At 39.3% G+C, this 21,985-nt stretch overlaps 1 protein-coding gene across 7 annotated transcripts in view; it reads right to left on the bottom strand.

The window, feature by feature from the left end:
• Tnik (TRAF2 and NCK interacting kinase) overlaps nt 1–21,985 on the bottom strand; it is a 362,085-nt gene that overhangs the window by 142,804 nt on the left and 197,296 nt on the right. For 6 of the 7 annotated variants that reach the window (XM_074073788.1, XM_074073787.1, XM_074073783.1 and 3 more), the window contains exon 3: nt 2,598–2,654. In XM_074073788.1, the coding sequence (XP_073929889.1) occupies nt 2,598–2,654 (57 nt within the window). Of the gene's footprint in view, nt 1–2,597; nt 2,655–12,568; nt 12,588–21,985 lie in introns of those variants that run through there. The other variant, XM_020157393.2, reaches the window with a different exon arrangement.

The raw sequence follows: 21,985 nt of genomic DNA, 5'->3' as shown, positions 1-21,985 counted from the left end.
TCCATTTGCTCTGTGTCAGTGTTGGGAGAATTGAGAGAAAAGCTCTCAAATCATTTTCTGTGGGGCTTAGCTGCCTATTGAAACCCAGTTAAGAAGGGCACACTGGCACTTCTTAACCTGAAAATGCATATGTAGGATAAGCAACTATTACTTTTTGATTTTAAGAAAGGTGGTCTAGCAACACTGAGTGATTCTCTGAGCAATTCAAAGCCTCAAACATAGAACCAAAGACTAGGAGAGTAATAGTCAATGTTCTCAAGTCACACTTTGTGTATCAGCAAATAACTCTGTGCACTAACATCAATGATGTCAATGATGTCAGTAGAACTCAACTGTAGTTCTGTGGAACCACACAGCAGAACTTACTTTACAGCATGAATGTGTTGGATTCCATCCACAATCATCAGTTGTAAAACTGCCAAGTGCATCTCATTGTGTGGAGAGCCGATCCCATCCAAGGAAAATACAGCAGTAAGAGTTCAGCAGAATTGCAAAAGAAATTCTGTTTTGTTCTGTGGTTGGTGCTTTGTAAAAGGCTGACACATTTACAATGGGTTTCTACATAGAAACTAATCGTATGACTTTTATTCTTGTGTCAGACCCTGATAATTGACCATCCTTTTTTTTTTTTTTAAATTGTTGTGCTGGGTTGGGGTACATTCCATTCTGAAACCCATTCCTCCTTCACTCTGACATATAGAACCTATATTTATAAGTGAACACACTGGGAGAATGAAAGACTACATTTCCCAGGCTCCCTTGCATCTAGACATGGCCAGTGAAAACAGAAGTGGTGACATATACAAGGAGAAAAAAATTTCACTGGACCCTTCTGTATCTTTCTGCTCACCTAGGGCTTTTTTCTTTCTTTCGTTTTAGCCCATCATGCAGTATGATCAATGGAAATTCAACAACCACCTTGAACCATGAAGTGAAGTTAAGTAGGGAGGCTGAGTATCAGAATGACAGAGGAAAAAAGATAAAATCATCCTCCACTCCACCACAATGCTGCATGCAATTCTGGACTATCAACTTCCAGGTCTTTTAACATGAGAGAGCAAGACACTTCTATCATGCTTCATCTTCTGTTTCAAGTGGCACAAGTTGATCTGAATTAACATAATCCACACATGATTTTGTAGTCAGAAAAGGCCAAGTGAGTTAATAAACTAATTAAGATTAATGTCTGAACTGGTTTGCAACCTCTGAAAATGGAATAATGGATTTAAGACAAGTAAAATGAAGTAAAACTTCATCCAAGTGATAATAAACACATAGTAACAGAACGTTTTGCTTCTATTAACTATATTTGAATTTTCATTTTTATTAATCATACAATATTTTAATATAATTTTTATTTGTTGTGGTATCAGAGTTTGAACTTAGGGCCTCATACTTGCTAAGCAGGTGCCCTACTACTTGAGCCACACTCCACAACCTGTTTTTGCTTTAGTTATTTTTCAGACAGGGTCTTGCTTTTTTGCCCAGGATTGGCCTCAGACCTTGATCCTCCTACTTAGGTATCCTGAGTAGCTGGGATTACAGGTGTGAACTACTGTGCCTGGAACCCTGAATAGAATTTAAAGAGATCAATAATAAATAAGGAATAAATAAGTAAACAAGTCAGTACAATGTATGGTACAAATGAAAACAGTGAAATTGGTGTTATGGTAGGTAATAACCATGTAACATATACTTATCAAAGGTAAAAAACTGAGCCTGAAAAGCTATGGCTTAAAGTCTGACATGTAGATATACTGTGTGTTTTTCTTATCTGAATTTTGATTCTTGATACCTTTGTGTGTCTCCTTCATTCTATGTCTGTTTACACTGAGAATGCCACTTCTAGGCCAAATAGAGACTTTGGTCTATTACCTTTCATGTACAGCAGACAGACATAGAAGAATTCCTAGGACAACAGAAAATTATTAGCATGATTTTGATGTCCTGTGAATCCTTTCTAGACTGATTTTTGCTCTATACTCTTGAAAAGGCATTAAAATATTTTAAATAGATCTAGCAAAAGGTGTGAAAGCATTAGATTGTATTTAAAATAAAGTCTGTTCCTTAGATTGCTTTTGATTATCCAGGCAGAAATTGGGTTCAGTGTTGCTCTGTAATAAGTAAGAATTTGTGGTTATGTGATTACTTGATCAAAAATAGTTTGTTTTAGAAACTATTCATGTTAAATATCCATTAGGATTTTAGAGCTATCCAAGCTGTTGTATACTCCACTGTTAGGTAGACCTTTGGGGAAACTGTTAAGACCATCTTTTCTGCGTAATCTGAGTGTTATTCTTTTAATACCTTGAAATCCTTGTCTGCCTTCATATGCAAATATCACTGGTTGTGTTTATGTAAATTTTTGGCGCACATTTCACTCTACCTTCCTAAAGTAGCATATAAGTATTGACTTTCATTAGACTAATTTATCCACAGTCTTTGTGAAGCTGTCACAAACTCACTGTTTATGTGAAGCACAGTGGAAAAAGATCTTAAATAGGAAGATTATTCTTCTGGAAAACAATTATTTTCTATCACTAATTTCTTTGTTACAAACATATAGCTACTGAGATAACAAGATAAAGATACATTACCCCCGTGACATCCATAACCTTGATGGCTGCAAGCTGGCCTGTTTTGACATGACGACCCTGTAAAGAAAAAATAATTTTAAAAGGTTTAGCTCTGATGAACAATATTAGCATTCAGACTCAACCACACACACAAAAAAATGAGACAGACAGACACAGACACACACAGACACACATTAAGAAGACGCATTTCTAGTTAGTATTTATTTTGGAAAACATTCCCCATCACTTGATCTCTTGGGTTTATTTTCACAGGGGTCATCAAGTTAAATAAAAAAAAAAATGCAATGCTTAACAATTTAGGTCTATCTCTGAGGTATTAGATAAGGGCTTGTGAGCCAGGGCTAAATGGAAGAGACACAGATGTATTTTCTCTCAGAAAATAAGAAATGAAGAAACTCAAGTTTCCCTGACTCTTAAAATATTTTGCATAGTAACAAAATCAACTGGATATAATTCTGCAGTAATTCACTTGAGATGGTTGATTCATCTTTATCTTAAAAGGGGACCTGAAATGAAACAGCAACCAATTCAAACAGTGGTCAAGGAGACAGGGCTGAGATTTAGCATCTGCTTCCCCAGGTGGGCACCTTAGATTTTTAAATAAAGCAGCCATCACACAATGTAATCAGAAGAGAATGGGGTGCAGTAAGGGGGCAATGGGAAAAGAGTTTTCTCTTTGCTTTCTCCTTGAGAAAACAATGTATAAGTCAGAATCTCAGACAATACATAGCAAAAAGGACTGTTGCATTACTTCTAAATGTACTGTACACTTGCCTTCCAAAATACATTGTATCTTCTACAAGTTCAGTGTCTCTTATGGGAAAAGCTTGGGACTGGAAGTGTTTAAGATTTTGGATTTTTTTCATATTTTGGAATATTTGCACATACATAATGAGTTTACTTGAGAGGAGACTCCAGCCTAAATATGAAATCTATTTGTTTCCTATACATCTTATACACATAGCTTGAAGGTAATTTTATAGAGTATTTTTAGTTTGCCTTTGTCCTGGCTGTAACCTGTCACGTGGAATTTTCCACTTTGGATGGCATGTTGGCACTGAAACAGTTTCACATTTTGGAGCACTTTGGATTTCAGATTTTTGGATTAAGGCTGCTCAATCAGTAGTAGTATCAGGTGATATATTACAGTATCTAGATCAGCTGGGTTCAATCCCAGCTACATGACCTTAAGCAAGTCCCCTAACCTTTTGAGGCTGTTTCTTTATCTGAAAAATGGAGATAAGAACACCTAACTCAAAGAGTTGTGGTGAGAATGGAATGAAAAAAATGCTTGAGTGTGCTTGGCACACATTAGCTGCTTGCAGATACCAGCTGTCATTACTGATGGACCTGGCCTGTGGTTGATTTTAAATGCTATCTTCCCTGCCAGGCTATGTTTCACGAAAGGAAAGACCATACCTCGCTGTATTTCTAGGACCTGTAACAGAGTTGCTACCCATAGATGGTGCAGAATCCTTAATGAATTACCAACAGCAGTCACGAAGATGTTCCCAACACCTGTGGTTGGGAAAAGGTGATTGGTTTTGTGCCATTTAGATCTAGTATCTGAATTTGGGGGAAACTTGCTAGCTTAGTTGGGCTGATTGTTTTTTAAATCATGGTTAAAAAACCACTTTTAGGCCAATTTTGAGATCGTCATACTCTTGCATCTTTCCTCTGTCTCCTCTCCTGTTGCCCCCTTACACTGCCATTTTCCCTGCTGGCCCTTCCTTTCTCACTTATCTCAGCTTTTAAAACCTATTTGGTCTGGTTCTAATAGTGCTTCTTTCCCCTTTCATCCTTCATTCTCCTCTTTTTCTTTCCTCCCCTGGGGGAAAGAGCACAAAGGAGACATTAAATCAGCAATTCAATATGGTCAGAGGCACAGCCTTCACACTTACCTCAACTTTCACTAACGTAAGGGAAGAGACTGTCGTGGTACATGCAAAGTGCTTTGGACCAGAATTCCAGAGGCCTTGTTCTTCTACAGGCTCTGTCTGTAACTATTAGGCTCATCTAGGTCCTTGTTTCATTTCCCCATCCATAAAAATCTGTGGATACTGCACTTCAGTGGATGGAGGAGATAGAAACTAGGTATCATGGTTACCAAGTCTTCCCATCCCAAGGAGCATTTGGAAATTTAGTTTCCACAGTGACTGATGAGGAGAGCAGGGCCAATGCTACTTAGCACCCAGGACCCTCTGGACTTTCCTGCAGAGCACAGTCAACTTCACACAAGGAAGCAGTGACAGCACCCACTACTGATTCACAGTGAGTGACCTACAGGGACATGGAGGTTCCAGTAAGTCTGTGACCTTTGCAGTTTTCATTAAAGTACGGGCCCTAAATCATACTTCAAAGAGTGGTGTTTCTGTGTTAAAGATTGAAAGACAGTAGGGAAAGTGTAGACAAATGTAGAGGGTTGGTTTGAGAAATGGCTGATCTGCCTTGAAGTTATTTGAAGGATACCAGACACCTGGATAAAAGCAGCCCCTGCATGTGGCTTGCAGGGCTCTCCAAGGGTTGACCTTTCTGCCAAACCACCTTGGTAGGTTCCCACTTGTTCTGACTCTGGTCCACCTGCTTGCAGTTCTCTAAATGTTCTGTATTGTTTTTAGCCTCTCTGATAGTCTGTTTTCTTGGTCTCGGATGTCCTTTGCCCTCTAGATTCAGCTAAAGTACTTCCTTGTGGATCAATCCTCACCTCTGTGCTACCAACAAACATGACCTGTTTCCTTGTGCTCACCATTACAGTGCACACAGAGGACCAGTGGTCCTTCCTTCTCTCTATCCTTCCTCACTCCTTTCCTTCTCCTCTACCTTCATTTGCAGTACAACCTTCCCCCAAATCAACAATGTACTGGAATCCCAGGTCCAAGCAAGGCCTTAACCACCCATCTAGACACTCTGCCTCCCAACTCCCCCTCCCTGTGGGAGTCCTTAAGACACCTCTGCAAACACACATTTGAGAAATACTGAACAAAATTTTTAATTCCTTAAGAAGCCGAAAGTATTCTTTGAGTGAATAATTTGTTCCAAGAACCCCCCAGCACATAGTTTAAGAAGAGCAACCTGGGGAGTATAACTGGCCTACAGACAGTACAGGCCCAAGGCTGGAGAGGAAACAAAAGAAGACCAACCCATGTTACATTTCTAGCACAAGGCACTGGGCAGTTTTGGGTTTGAAATCAATAAAATATGTACTATTTTTTTGAACTCAGAGTACATGATTTTTTCTGTTTCATTTTTTACTAACCAGTATGGTTGTGATAAAGAAAATAACCTCTTGCTCCCCCATTTGAAATTTCACTTCCAAACTGAAATTACAGTTGTTGATGGATCTGACAGGTGAGTGAATACTATATCTTTAGATGGCAGTTTGGGCCTAACTGAGATCCTGCAGGTGGAACAATGAGCGGCTCAGCTCAGTCCCAGGCAAGGGTATCCCTCTGCTCTGGAGCAGATGGCTGCTGAGCTGTCAAACTCTGATGGTCTGGGGAGGGCCACGAAGGACCCTGCTCAGCATGAGCTGCCTTTTATATCACCAGAGGATGTCAAGTCCAGTTAGGATCCAGATTAAGGCAGAGCGTGAGGGAACTGCAAGGAGTCAGCTGATCAAACCCAAGGCACAGTCACGTTTAAGACTATTTTCAAACAGGCAACTTTATAAAAACACAAATGAATTGAGTAGGAACCAACCCCTAATGTACCTAGCAATCCTCTCCTTTTAGAGCCAAGGCCAGACTCTGACAGCCAATGAGACCTCTATCCCTGGACGCACTCTCCACTGTTCCACTTCTGCTACCCAGCTGAATTCAAAATGATTTTTAAACAAACCTTTTCATATTTTACTTAAACATTGAACCATTCATTCTTGCCTCACATAGGATTTAAAAAAAATTTTTTAGAGGGAGCAGGGTAATGACGGTAGATGTTATCACAGGGAAACATTGAAATTTTCCTATTACTAACAATTTTAATTTACTTCCAGTTATAAGAAAAAATACAGATATGTACATCATCCAAATTTGAATTTAAAACGCATGCCCAAATGAGGATTAAAAATTAAATTTCTATGGAAAAAAAAACACTAAAGGGAGACAAAAATATTCTCTAGAAAAATTAGAAAGGTCTTCTTAGATTGTATCTGCCGAGTCATTTCTTAAAAAAATAATGAAATAAGGTTTTCTTCCCCCAACTGAAATAATCAAATGAACAAAAGTTAGCAAACAGTCTATAATACAGAAAACCAAAATTGACCCAAAGCCTAGTGTCAGGTAATATCCTACAACAACAAAAAACCTGTCCATGAGAAAGGAAGAAAAAGGACACCAGCAGGGCATTTGAGGCCATGGGTTCTGGACCACTGTGGGTCAGCCTAGGTCAGACCACTTGAAAACCCACTCTGCTACAATTCTTCCTCTCTTCTACCTCATTTTGAGGTGAAAAACTATGTGGATTCTTTGTCCATATAAAGTAATTCCACACCATCAAGGTAAAACCCAACACAGTCAAGTACTATAGTCCTTTAGCCCTTCCTTCACCACCTCCCAAAAATGAATGCAAGAGGAAAACTATTTTGTCTGAAATAGCCGCAGAAGCCCAAGCTCTCTTATTGCTATTATTTTCTAAGGAACAGCAAGAGAGCTTTCAAGCTGCTAGCCTGAGGCTAGCCTGGAAGAGAGAATGCTTTCATTTCTAGGTCACTGAAATACATTTGTTTCCAGTGAGGCACGCAAGCAAATGCAGGTTGTTGAAAATGCAGGCAGTTCCTCCACCATCCCGCCTTCCCGGCCAAGGTCACTCGCTTAGAATGGTTCATTCTCCTTTGAATTAGCTGAGTGTCAATCTCAATTTTATTGAGGAAGTCTTCAATTTCCTACTTGTAAACTCTCCCCCACAACATTGTATACTAATTAATGCTGTGATTTTTTTTTTCAAATGTGTTATTACCAGAGCCATGAAAATAAATCAAATCAAACCCAGGTGCTGGAGGTGTGACTCAGTGGGTCAGTGGTACAGCATTTGCTTAGTATGCACAAAGCCCTAGGTTCTATCCCTAGCACCAGAAATAAAAAAAAAAAAATCAAATAGAAAGAAATCAGAGTGTGGAACACGTACTGGCAAGTGTGGTTTTATAGATCAACTGCTCTAGTTACATCCGTTTATCTACATCTACCTTCAATCATTGATGCTGTGGTATGCCACCCAGATTCTCTGTTACAAATTGAAGGATCTGACAGCTCTCAACCAGGTCCCTCTGTGGAAACAATCCATAACTGATGGGGCCACCTAACCCAAGGCCCTAGATACAGCTAAAAGATGATGGCAATTTGATGAAGATGAAAGAAGTGGAGAACATGAGAAGTAGAAGACCAAATAGAAGCCTGTAATTCTAGTTATTCAGGAGGTAGAGGTAGCAGGATTAAGGTCTGAGGCCAGCTGGGCAAAAGCACAAGACTCTACTTGAAAACAAACTAAAAGCCAAAGGACTATGGGCGTGGCTCTCACTCAGTGGAGACGCCCCCCTTGGACGAACTGCCTGACTGTTGAGTTCTGAGGCCTGGTTTGCTCTTAATTAATATACAGACTCCTCAGACCTTAAACCTTTTCCTAAGCTTTCTTTACTGCACTGGAGTTCTGACTCCCTTTGAGTTGTGTGTTACTGGGTGGGGAGGGAGGGTCTGTGGGTTTTGTTTTTTGTTTTTGTTTTTTGCTAATCGGTGCATATTCAGGTACCACCTTTGATGTGTGGCTCTCTGTCCCGACCACCATGGGAAGTGTCTGCCAGGTTCCATTTTCTGAAGAGTTTCTGAGGGTGAAGCTCCTATATATATATATTTTAAGGAACTTATCTATTTCCTGCACTTCAAGAAGAATTGAAATGTTCCTGAATTTCAAATACCTCATACAAAATGTCTCCTGAAATAAGGGGAAAAAAAAAAAAAAAAAAACTTTGAAAATCTTAATGTTGAAGTTAACAATGCCAGAAAGGTTTCTGTCTTAAAAAAAAAAAAAATCCTTGTACTTATCAATTTTGCCCCTCAGGCGGTCAGTTCCATGGAGAACTATGTTCTGCGTCTTGACAGGGAAGCATCTAGATTCGTGACCTCTCAACATATTTCAAGGTCAAGGCAGCGTTACCTCCAGATCCTATAGAGTTAGGGCAACGTTTTTCTTATGGTGAAACTCCATTTTGGTGAAAGATGAGTTTGGATATTTGTTTCTTTTTTTGAGAAACGAGAGGTTACAACATAAACAGCTGAAGGAGAACCCAACACACGTATCCATGGAGACAACATGGCTGGGGTCACCTGCGCCTCTTCTGTCCACCACAGCCTCTCTGCACAGGCAAGGGGAGCTGGCGCAGTTAAGGATGAAGATGACGACGTCTACAGTACCAAGGCTGTCATTAGTTTTTCTCTGAAGTGCCTGAAGGTAGGAATGGGCCGGCAGTGGGGACCAGCTGGGCCCCTCTACGGCCACGCCAGGCAAAGCGCCAGCAGCCCTGCATTCCACGCTGGCCAGGAAGGCCTTCCTCCGTGCGGAACGGTCAGACTGCAAAATCCAATGTGCTTCCTTCCCTGCTGCTTCCTTCCACTCCCCAGGGCCGCTGCTCCTCACCCCCTGCACCCCTCGCCTCCTGTCCCCACTACAGAATCTAAGACCTTTCAGCCGGCCAAGCCAGGGGCAGGGGATCCTCAGTGAATGCCTTCCGCGGACATCAGGCCCCGTGGCCTAAAGGGCTCCCAGGGCAAACTTACTTCCCCCAAAACCTAAAGATGGGGAAACTGCGGCTACACATTCCACAAAGTGCTGGCACTTACACCCACAACCCAGGCTGTTGACCGATTCTTATAGGGTGGTGACCTCCCATCATCAAACACTGTCATGGTTTGGAATGTCCATTGTCGCTGAGGACCTGGTTAGAGGTATAAAAACCTTTTTTTCACTGTTACGTGTTTTTTTTCCTTTTTTTTTTTTTTTTTGGTGTGTTGTACAGCAGTATAATTTTTCACTTATTTATTCCATCAGTAGGTATGGTTTGTACAATGTACAATGGTTCCATTTCAGAAAATAAAAAAAGTCAAATCAGGAAAAAAAAAAAGAAAACGAACTAAAAGCCAAAGGACTATGGGCGTGGCTCAAGTGGTAGAGCCCTGAGTTCAATCCTCAGTACTGTGAAAAACCAAAAGCAACAACAACAAAAGAAGGAAGACCAAATCAATAGGACCAGGGGATAGACTGGATATATATACTTCCCCTGTGCCTTCCCCAGTAAGTGGCACAGAAGGAGCTCAGTAAATACTTTGTAAATAACAGACTGAATAAAAGAGTGAGATTTGAAGATTGCACTGGGTTCTTGGTACCAGTCACATGTCCACCTCAGTTTCCCTCACTCTTTTGTATTCTCTATCTAGTCACAATGTGTATGGGACCAGATAGGGTGAGGTGCAAGCAGGCATTACAATTACTTTGCTCATAAATACCAGGCTGGAAGATAAATTTAAGTGGACAAAGTTCTTTTAAACACCACAGAGAAACCAATTTATTTCTCCTTTTCACAGATCACACAGAAACTAGAAATTGTTTTCAGCATTACCTCCCAGTAGCAATGATGAGAACAAAGGTGAACTTAGATTTTCTACTCACAGTTAAGATTAAATCTTGGTTAAGACACCTATCTAGACATCTTTAGGAATGCTATCTTCCTTTGATAAAACATGTCTTGAGGCAGAAGTAGACAGGAGAACTTTATGAAAAGATTCTAAAGATCTTTAAGATTGAGGAACACAACTGTTCACAGAACATTCTCGGCAGTGTCTACTCCTCAAGTCAAAGGGAGTCTCTGTGTTTTCTTGGCAGGCATAGGCATCTGAAAATGCCCTGCTCAGTGTGTGTGCAGAGCTGTGATCCAGACACCATGACCCCCAGAGCGTGGCAAAGGTGAAGTAAGTCCTGACACAGGACTGTTCCCACACAACCGCTCTCTGCCTTGACACCACTTACTGTGAACTCCTCTGCCTGGCACCTCTGAGTGGCACAGGGTGGATGATTTTAGAGACTGTTCAGGGGTGGACCAGCTGAGAGCTGAGGCACACTCAAAGACCCAAGGTGAGGAACAAGAGACTGTTTTCCTCTTTGTTGAAAACTAGGACTCTTCAGTCTTCATGGCTGCCAGCTTGGCTCAGTTTGTAAATCAAAATGGAAGCTTAAAGGGAAGCAAATCAAATAGTCACAATTTTCAGCAGACAATGGTTAATGTATGCAGATTCCGTGGCAGGGAGCCTAATGCCTGTACCCAGGAATGGCACACACAGCTGAAGTGACAGCAGTGATGAGGCAGACAAGCTGAGGGGTGACGAGAGCTCGGAAAGCAGCAGAACCAGTCTCTGGGCATGGCCTTAAGCCAAGAACACATTCCCAGTAAACTCCTCTCAACCCAAAAAGTGAGCACAAAAATCAAAGATCTTACCCACTTTTGTTTAATTCATGCCACAGAATGACCACAATTGTTTGTGGCTCTTACACATGCATTTCTGGGTGCATGAAAAACCCCTACACATGGGGTTCAAAGGATGAGGATGAAATATGCTCAAAGCAACCAGATGTTCTATACAGATATTTTCCCCCACCCCCAGTACAATAGTCTTCCTGTCCCCTGTGTTGGGGGTGGCACCTGGGAAAATGACATTTAAAAGCCCAAGATGAAGCTTATAGCCAACTTCAGTAAAAGGAGAAAAAAAAGGACCCTGTGGTTAATTTTTTTCAGAAAAGAAGAGGCATACACCATAAGTAGTGTTCATTATTTTTAAAATATTTTTATTGTTAAAATATCCATCAATGAAACATTGCTAATTTTCAAAACTTAAAAGTTACAGCAACCTTACATGGGTTTCCAGTAGTGGTTTTGGTTTTCTACCTCGGGTGAGATTTTAATACTCCATGAAATCTTGAGTCCAGGAAAAAATGTTTTAAAAAATATGTGGATATAAGATCGGTAGAGAGGTCAGTGATTCCCTTGAGACACAAAGGTGGTCGCTGTCTGCAAACTTGTAGAAAGTGAAGTGTGGAAGGGTGTAGGCCTTAGTAGGTTCACCGGCTCTGTGACCTGTGTAGAGGCCATGTGCTCTCTGAGTTCCCTAATCCCTTTGACCCTCGAAGTACTGCTCCCTAGGTACAAATAGGAGAACTCCTCCAGGAAGCGACTCTGCCTGACACCTGATTCATCTGATGTTGCCTAGGATGGCATCTTGCCAAGGGAAGGTGCTGAATCATGGTGGGCAACATGGAGTTTCTAGGCCTAGTGAACCCGATCGCCACAAATGACCTTATGCAGAGCCTGTATAAGGTCATCCATCAGGGGCTTAACGTGGGGAAAGCTCGATACAACCTGGGGCAATCCTACTGAAGCACTTCAGGAATTTTTTCTCTTAAGGAACAGGGGACATCAGAACAGCATACACATTGTAACTAGAAGGAGATTGAGGTGATCTAATGTGCTTCCTACTGTCAGCTTTTGATTGAATTAGGCCCTGGGGCTTGAGTGGCCTGTTAGTGTTGCAGTTTTTCATAATCTCATGGGTTCCCCTGAGGAAAGAGTCAGGAGAGAAAGATATAGCAGACAAGTGCAAGGCCACACGCTCCCCTGCCCAAGTCCTCTGCCTTTTCTTCCCCTTTCCTAAGACAGACAATCCAACTGGAGGCAGAAGATGTCTAATCAGTGTCTCCTCCACGGAATCTTTTATGGGGGAACTAGGTCTTCCCCTCAGGACCTCTGGCAGACCCCATGCACACTCCATCACACCTCCCAGCTGCACCATGTCTTCTTTCCTGGCCACACAGCCTTGCCAGTTACTCCTAACACTGGCCCCTGCAGTCTGTGACTTACAACCCCATGGTCCACAGTGGGTAGGGCTGGCACCACAGCAAGGGAGGATAAATGATAGTAATAATAAAAAGACACTTACATTTCTCTGAACTTACGACATGGCTTCCAAAAGAAGCCAGTCCACCCACAGGATGTATCAGTCACTCAGCTGCGGCAAGAGCAGGGCTGCACGTTCAGTGCTGTTTCAGAAAGAAAAAGGACCACAGTGTTCCCAGCTATCATTCTCAGAATGGCAGGAACACAAATGGGGACCCATTTGACTCTTTATCAGGGCTGCTGATGAATAAACCCTCTCCCACAGTGTCCCCAAACCTCCAGAAGTTTTAATTAAAACAAAAGAAATGTCAGTGGGGAAGGCACTGGAATATAATTAGAGCCCAGTAAATCTAAAGTAATATGGAGGGGAAAAAGGATGAGTAATGAAAGGGAAGCTTTCATGTTCTCACTGAATCCCTGTTCTGTTGCCGACACAAAAATCAATTTCAATAGGCTTTAGCTGTCTCTGAGTAGGAACCAGGGTGACAGATGAAATTTAGTGAGCAATTTACCCAAGTGATAATGTTTTTTGAGTTAAAAAAGACCAAAATGAGGGCTCCCAACCAAATGTCTCCTCTGTAAGAACGTGTGTGTGTGTGTGTGTGTGTGTGTGTGTGTGTGTGTTATGTTTCTATGTTAGTGACATGCAAGGACAGGAGAGTGTATGTTTCAGCCTGAAAAAGTGTAGTTAAACTCTTTACCTCACACCCTTTAAGACAGTGGTTTCCAACAGCGCAATTTTGCACCCAATCCCCAGGGGACATGTGACAATGTCTGGAGACAGATGATTGCTGTGGCTGCCTTGGCATCTAGTTGAGTAGAACAGGGATGTTATAAAACCTTCCATAGTGTACAAAATACCCCCATTCCTGCAAGAAAGAATTATTGAGCCCCAAATGTCATTGCAACCAAGTTGAGAAATCCCATTATAAAAGAATTTGACATTTAATGGGTGCGCAATGGATGTTGGGTTCTATGCAAGGTCACCAGTGTTACAAAGATGGAAAGATAAGGCTTTGCCCACAGGGATCTCTTATGGATGGGGGGACAGGACAGAAGAGGGTGGCATTGTTCTTTCTTTGCTTAGAATCATTTTACAAGTGAAATTTTTTTGATGAAGGGAATACTTTCCAAATCTGAAACACCTGCAGTTTTTAGAACACAGGCAATATTAACAGACAATGCAATGGCCCTTGAGACCACTTTCCATCTGGTTTTTCCACAGGTACTAGGCCAATGCCATGGTCTTCATTGTCTCCCAATTAAGCAGCATATTCTAAATTTTTAAAAACACCAATAAAGTGGTACTAGGGCTAAAAAGAATTTGGTTTCTGGCATTTGGACACAGAGGTATGTCTTTTAAAAATGTCCTGCGTTTACTTTTCAACAATGTTTAGGTTTTCTTAACAAATCCTCGTTGTATGTGTGTGTTTGTGTGTGTGTGTGTTCCTTCTGCCCTTTCAAGTTTTTATGGTTTTTCACTATTGGTGGCTTGATGCAGGAATTCGCTATTTTGTCTGATTAAAATATAAATCATGGTGAACCCTTAGCTTAAGATACAATGGTCAATTATAAGAGGATAAACATATTTGCCTTTATCCAATACAAGTCCTTCAAGTGCAGGGATATAAGAATCTTGCAATTGCTGTATGTGATTTGTTTCCAAGAAATAAGGAAAGTACAGAATTCAATGTCACTAACAACCAGTTACAACTCTTCAGTACTTAAGGATTAAAGAACTCAAGTTTCTTGGAGATGGTCAAAGAATAACATCCAAATATGGATCTTTCCCAGTAAGAGAGAAATGATTTGGTCTATTCATTTTTTCATCTGCAATAGCAGAAGACCCAGAACTCTGCAAAGGCTGAAGTTCTCCCCTTTCCCCCTCCAGACTTCTCCTTTGTCAGCACAGACTGCATCAGCAATGGTGCTTTGTAAGCAAAGACCTGCATACTGTTCTGTGGGTAGGAGGGCATGAGGACAAAAAGGACATCAGAACACTGTAAGGTGTTTTATAAATGCAGGATGACTCCTACATATTCATCTTTCAAAGTGATGGACATTACAGACTAGGGCAATCTATCAGCAAACACACTACCTCTGGGAAGTTAGGTGCTGGGAGTAAGGTCTCAAGTACCTCAAAAAACACCCCCCACTCGAAGACAGTAACACTGAAAACGCTTTTGCCTGAAATCTTGGTGGAAGGTAGATGAAATACAATGACACCCTCAGAAAAATGGGGGTTGTTTTAAATAAGTAAGACATGCCCTTAGCTGACTAGTTAGTAAATGCATTGATTTGCAGCTAAATTTAACTGCATCCCACTGGGCCCTTCCAAGTAGCTTCCTCTCCAGAAAGGTTTCCCTGACTCTAGTGAAATATTTCTTTCTATCACCTTTTCATGCCTCCAGCCTAGGTTGAGAGTCAGGGATTATAAATACTCAAGGAAAGCATTTTGCAGCTCTTTTGACAATCTCTTCTCAAGCAGGAATTTTTCCTAGGCCAGGAGACAATCACCAATCTATATCTAGAGCCCACAGAGGAGAATGGAGAGAGAGTAAGTGGAAAAGATCTGGGGGAGGTACAAGATGACCTTGGATGATTTAGTGGGTCTGGAGTTACTTTGGGTCTATAAACACATTTAAAATAATTAGCTCACTGGTTGCCATCTAGATTGAATTAATTTATGTAGAAGCAGTTGGTAAAGTGCCTGGGTAAACGATGGAGATAATGCAGTGTTTTTACTGTATTTTGAAGTCTATTTCCAGTCTTTTTTCCTGCTATCCCCACACCTCTATTCAACATAGAGCCTGGGGTCTTTACTTCTCTTCTTTCTGCTGTACCTACTTGCTCACTGCCTTCAGGTCTGGACTCAAATATTACCAAGAATCCTTCCTTGCACATCGTGTTTAAATTCACCCCACCAGGATTCTTACTACCATTTTCCCTTGCCTTAGGATCATCTAACAAATTAGACAGTGGTTTCATTTATCATGCTTATTGTGCATTTCCTGTCTTGAAGGCAGGGCTTCTCTTGGACTGCTTCAATCCCTCAATCATCAGCAGATCATTACCTGTGATGTGGACACTCATCACGAGCTGGACGGATGAATTCCCTACCTCTTTGTGGAAATACTTTTCCAGGCCTTTCTGTATTCTCACTCTCTCTCCCTTTTAAAATCATAGTATCTCTTACTTGAAGGAATAATAGCTCTGCAGAACAAGCACTGAACCTTTCAAAGCACATTCATTCTTTGCAGGTGGCATTTTTCTTTCATATTGGCCTTGCAACAAAGTAAATGACAGAAGAAGGAATTGTCTCCATCTTTTTATTCTATTTAAATTTTCTCTAAAGCGGAAAGGATAAATTAAAATACTTGGCAATCAAACTATATCTTCTGTCCAGGAAGATCCATTTATGTAAATACATCATGATTTTATTTAAATATTAGCAACACAAATATTGAAAAGTTATAGAGTATTGAAAAGTTGTAAAGTATAGAAGCAGAGGTGACTGCACTGCAAAATTATATTCCTACTAGCACAGTTGACAGATCAACCTTAAAGGTAGCAATTAAGGCTGAGGCAGTGCTTTTAGAGCCAAGAAGAACATTTGATAACCCTTCCTAGACACAAATGTGGACAGATGGATTAGCAACTTTGCTTAAACCTGTCAGAACTCAATCACTAAGGTCACCTGCACAGAAATATGAAGAATTGCCTTTTCTTCTTCTTGTTTCTCATTCCCAGTTGTGGAATAAGAGGAGCACATGGTCAAAGACTCAAAAATACAGTCTCTTCTAATGTCTTATCTGACAGCATCAACCTGACTTCAGCCTGTTGCCAGGACCTGACTTCAATCACTTTAAGCATCAGGTATCTGTCTACTATTCAGATCAAATAGACATTTCCATAGCACTTAACTCAGCAACCTTGCATATGCAATGTTAATGGTTTATTTCTTGATGGCCTCTTTGTATCTTCATAAAAGACATTAAAAAATAAAAGTACTGCTCATTTAAGAACAATAACTGAACTTGCAGGTCTTTAACTATTAAAATGCACCTATGACACCCTGAAATTCCTAACAAAAAAAATCTGTTTTAGATGTAATAAACCAGTATGAGTAATTTTATACCAATAATAAATATATTAACAATAATAAATATGTTAACATATTAACCATTAATGGACATACAACAGGTTTTAGATTTGAAAATTGAAAAATATGTAACAATTATATAGATGATACTTTTAAGAGTTGGGTTGTGTTTTTTAAAACATAATTCTGGTTTTACTTTTTTTCTTATAGTGCTGGGCATGCTAGGCAAAATGGCTCTGCCACTGAGCTATATCCTCAGCTCCCTGGTTTTACATAAAAAAAAAATCTGAGGAGAAAAGACTTCAGAAAACAAATTCAGAAGGCATGAAAAAGCTTTGGAAAATAAATGCAGAGGAGCTGAAGGAATAAAAAAATACATATATTCTGTTTAGAATTTTTTAATTTTTATTTTATTTTTGAATTAGCATGCATTAATAATACAAGGGAGTTTCATTGTGATAATTTCAGAATTTTTATCAGTTTTTAATTTTTCAGTAAAGGTCTAAGTGAGTCTTTATAACTTCTCATGGGTTTTACAAAGAAGGAAAATAGAAATAATTGCTATGCCTTTTTCCCTTAGGAGACTAAAATACGAACAGAAGTGAGTTCTAATGGCTCTCCTTATTGAGTCAACATTTCATTTTTGTTGTCTGTGATAAATTCCACTGCAGCTGTCTAACCTTGACAATTCCTGCCATCATAAATACAACTAGTTCACTATTTCATTACTATGGAAAAACCCGACAGTCAATAAGAAAAGTTTGTGAAAAGGCATCATTTCTATACAACAAAATGGATTTCAGTGCACACTGGAATGTGGGCAAGTTTTTGCAAAGAAAGGAGTTCTGAAGAAAATCTAATTTCACATAAAATAAATACTATATATATATACACACACACACACACACATATATATATATATACACATATATATATTGTGTTATATATATATACACACATATATATATTGTGTTTTATATATATATATATATATATATATACATATATATATATATATATATATACATATATATATATATATATATATATATATATATATATATATATATATATCTCCAGTATCTTTTTATCCTGGTCACAACCCACATTGGTATATGACTCTAAGAAACCACTCTTTCCACTGTTTTCTACATGAATGCATGTCCTGGAGCTGAACATATTAGTAGTCCTGCTAATCAAGATTTAAAGGCACAGAGTGTGTGCATCTCTGAAGGGTCTGAATCATAAGGCTGAAGTTATTACTAAAGTTATTTTAATTTCTTACACAGCTAATTTAATTTCATGTCAACTGATTTTATCCTAAAGGAAGGATAACAGAAATCTAAGGACTTTCATGTTTTACTGTTCCACTTTCAGAGGCCTGTTCAAAATCAATCATGATCAACATCAAATCATGAAGACACCATCAAAAAGAAAATCTCTAATAGATGTGTTCTCTAGGAAATTCAATAGTTACCTCAAAGGAAAACCACAAGAAAATAATCAACCTAGACTATCTCATACAGGAGAACCAAATATTCCTCCCTAATTTATGCTGGAAATCCTCTAAGAACAACCCCATTACAGAAAGCAATCGCAGTCAGTTGGGTTTGAGAAAGGAGGTTTTCTTGGGTCATAATAAGACTTAATTTTTTCTTTTGGTGGTACTAGGGTTTGAACTCAGGACCTCATGCTTGCTAGGTGGGTGTTCTACCACCTGAGCCACTCCACCAGCCCTTTTTTTGTGTGTGTTGAGTATTTTCAAGATAGGGTCTCATAATACATTTGCCTGGGCTAGCCTTAAACCATGATCCTCCTGCTCTCTGCCTCCCAAGTAGCTAGGATTACAGGTATGAGCCACTGGTATCCAGCTGGCCATGATAAGATTTTAAGTTTGGCTACACAATTCTCTGCAGAGAAACTCTTTTACTCAAATAATCCACATTCCAATATTCCTCAGATGTGTTCACTTACAGAGAGTAGGGCTTTTCTCAAATAGTTTCATAAATGATGACAGTGGAAAAAGGGACTTCCTGCATTTCATTTTATATTAATACAAAACCATTCTTCTGTCAGGTCATACGGTATTTCTCCCAGAGCTTCAAGTGAAGATGCTATTAAGAAAACTATCATAGTTTTCAACTTGGAATTTAACCCATTGGCCTCTAAGTTAGAAAGGTCATGTTAGAAAGGAAATGAATTTTATTATTGTATTTCATTAATTGATATACCCATATTTAATATACTTCACATTTTAGAAAAATCAATTCAATAGTGAAAGGATAAAAACTTACTGGTTATCTATCATAGGATTGTGTCTAGATTTGAACAAAATTCATGAAATTACTATGAGATGATGAAAATGGGCAAGGAAACTATTGAGAAAGACATTTAAACTAAATCTTTTTTGTTTAACTATACAGATAATAATTTATCAACAATTTCTTTCTAGACTGCCAGTGTTCTCAGATATTCTTAGGAAGCCCAGTATTGAAGCAAATGATTGTAAAAAGAGACAAAGTTGCTCAGATCTGCTGGAATTTCCTTCTCCATCATGTCTAATGGGGCCCATGAAACAGGGATTTGAGCTGTATAAAAGGAAGCCTTTGGACTTTTACTCCTTAACACTGCACTTAGGTGAGGATGTAATTAACACAAACTCCACACCTTAAATCAAAGTTCAAGGTTTACAAGAGCCTGGGAAAGTGATCTGCAATGGTTGGGTAAACAGAAAGCATAGCTGTCAAAGCCTTGGAAGAGGTGTGGACTAAAGTAGAATAATAGCCATTAAACACATGGATGCTGCCAGAAGAGCTGATTTCCTTTTTACATAAAAATAAGAGAAACAATACATTTAAAGAACAATTTACGAGCTTTAATTTTCCTATAAAATAGATTTGTGACAGTGGCTAAAGGGTCAGAGTTACCTAGGGAGACTGGAAAAACTTTTAAAAATACTTTCACAAAAATATCATCGAACCTAAAAATTTTGGTATGCTGAAGGTGTTCTAGTGATATGATGGAGGAGGGAAAGAACAGATTTGATTTTAAATCTCTGTGTAGCTATTCTTACAGTTTATATTTCTTTCTTATAAATCATCTCCTTTGTTCAGACAACTTTCCTTTAACCAAGGATGCATTTGCTAATTACTGAATTCCTACACTAATATGAATGTGAGTAAATGCTATTTAATGCCCTGATGGAACTTGCAGTCATAGCTTTCTTTTGTTTTGTGTTTTAATACTGTGAATATTTTAATATAAGTAAATGAATATCGTGTCTTGTCAGAAATAGAAAAAAAGAGACCTGGGAATGGGGAGTATAGAAGAAGAAGAGAAGTACATGTCTGTGCAGGGCAGCATTGGAAACATACAGAAAGAAGAGGGAAGGAAAACGTATATTGTGAACTTCAACTTCAAGTGGAGGAAAAACAGCTAAGAGGAAGGGGGAGGGGAGAGGAAGGGGGAAGAAAAAGGAGAGAGACAGAGAATATTGCAGGAGAGGGTGACAAAGCCAGTTTAGACTGTTCGGCCATATTCCCTAGTTTGAACTTGGTTATATAACCCTCAACCCAAACCTTCTTGAGTCAAATTAAAAAGTGCATTTTTGAGGTCACAGTTGAGGTTAAGAGGCCTTAATAATTACAAGCAATAAATTAATAAATAAGATCCCACTGAACATTTGGATAGAGAACCCAGTGCGGAAAAAAAAAGTGTCTTCATATTTATACTTCTAAACAAGAAAGATTCTAATCACTCAGAAAGACAGGAGGCTGGAAATAATACATATAGCTGATAAAAATTAAAATTATTAATAGCTAATACCTACTACATCAGGCAGTGTTGTAAGCATTTCACATACATCTATGCAGCATAGCACACTATGAAGTAGGTATTATTCCTACCCTCATTTTATGGGGAAGGAAACTAAAGCACAAAGAAGTTACCTGACTTATCCCTAATCCCTGGTATTCAATATGAACTGATGGTTCATTTGCGGTCCTGCAGTTTCTTTTCTGCTTCATTTTAGTGTACAATACTTCTCAGGGCTTTCAGTTGATTGAAAAGGAGTTTACTCACAACTTTAATCTTCCTAGCACTAGTTTCTCCCTCAAAACCTTGATTTGTAGCTATGATTCATCAAAATGGAGTTTTCAGAAATGAATTCCCAGGTTGAGAAAGTGATATTGTGATGGACAGGTGCCTCACAATTCCACAGCATTGCATAGGAATGGTACAAAAGTAGCAGTTCAGTTCTGGCCCAGATGATCAGAAGGACTAGATCAGAGAATAACAGGGAAGGACGTTAAAGGCAACGAGTACAAGAGCACTGGCCACAGTACTAAGGAAAGACCTGAATGTGTGTAAGGCTGTGAGATCACACATATATATAGAAAACAGTTAGAAAAGTAGATAGGGTGCTAATCAAGAAGAGCTTCCTGTGTCATGCTAAGGAGCCGGATGGTAAAGGACTTACTATGGGAGTCAGAATGTCATTCTTCTAGAAGTCAACCTAAAATTCACAAGGGAAACACAAAAGACTCTGAATATCCACAGAAACCCTGACCCCCCCCAAAAAAAAATCAATGCTGGATTTATCACAAGATTGACTTCAAATTATAGTACAAAGTCATAGTAACAAAAGCAGCACACACACACACACACACACACAACGACCAATGGACTAGAACAAAAGATCCAGAAATAAGCCCACATAGCTACAGCCATCTGATTTTCAATAAAGTCACCAAAAATATATGTTGGAGGAAAGACAGCCTCTTCAACAAATGGTGTTGGGGAAACTAGATATCTGCATGTAGAGGACTAAAGCTAGACCGTATCTTTCATCTTATGCAAAGGTTAAATTCACAGTGGATCAAAGCTCTAAATGTAGATCTTGAAACTACTAGATGAAAATACAAGGAAGACCCTTGAAGATATTAGGCATAGGTAGTGCCTCTCTATCACTCCCATTGCCCAGGAAATAAAAGCATGAATTGACAAATGGGATTGTATCAAATTAAAAAGCTTCTGCCCAGCAAAAGAATTAATTACCAGAATGAAGAGACAACCTAGAGGATGAAAGAAAATTTTCATTTTCTTTGGATAAAGATTAATATCCATAAGATATAAAAAGCTCCAAAAATTAAATACCAAAAGAACAATCTAATTAGTAAGTGGACAAGTGAATTGAAACAACAGTTCTCAAAAAGGTACAAATGCCCAGTAAATCCACGAAGAAAGCTCAACATACTTAGTCATAAAGGAAAGGCAAATCAAAATCACACTGAGATGAATCTCATCCCAGTCAGAATGGTCCAACATCAAGAAAAGAAACAATTAAAAATATTGGCAAGG

Source organism: Castor canadensis, chromosome 5 (assembly GCF_047511655.1).
Source record: "Castor canadensis chromosome 5, mCasCan1.hap1v2, whole genome shotgun sequence".
NCBI classification, from domain to species: Eukaryota; Metazoa; Chordata; class Mammalia; order Rodentia; family Castoridae; genus Castor; species Castor canadensis.
Note: the sequence above shows the minus strand (reverse complement) of the source record. Positions and strands in the feature narration are given on the sequence as shown.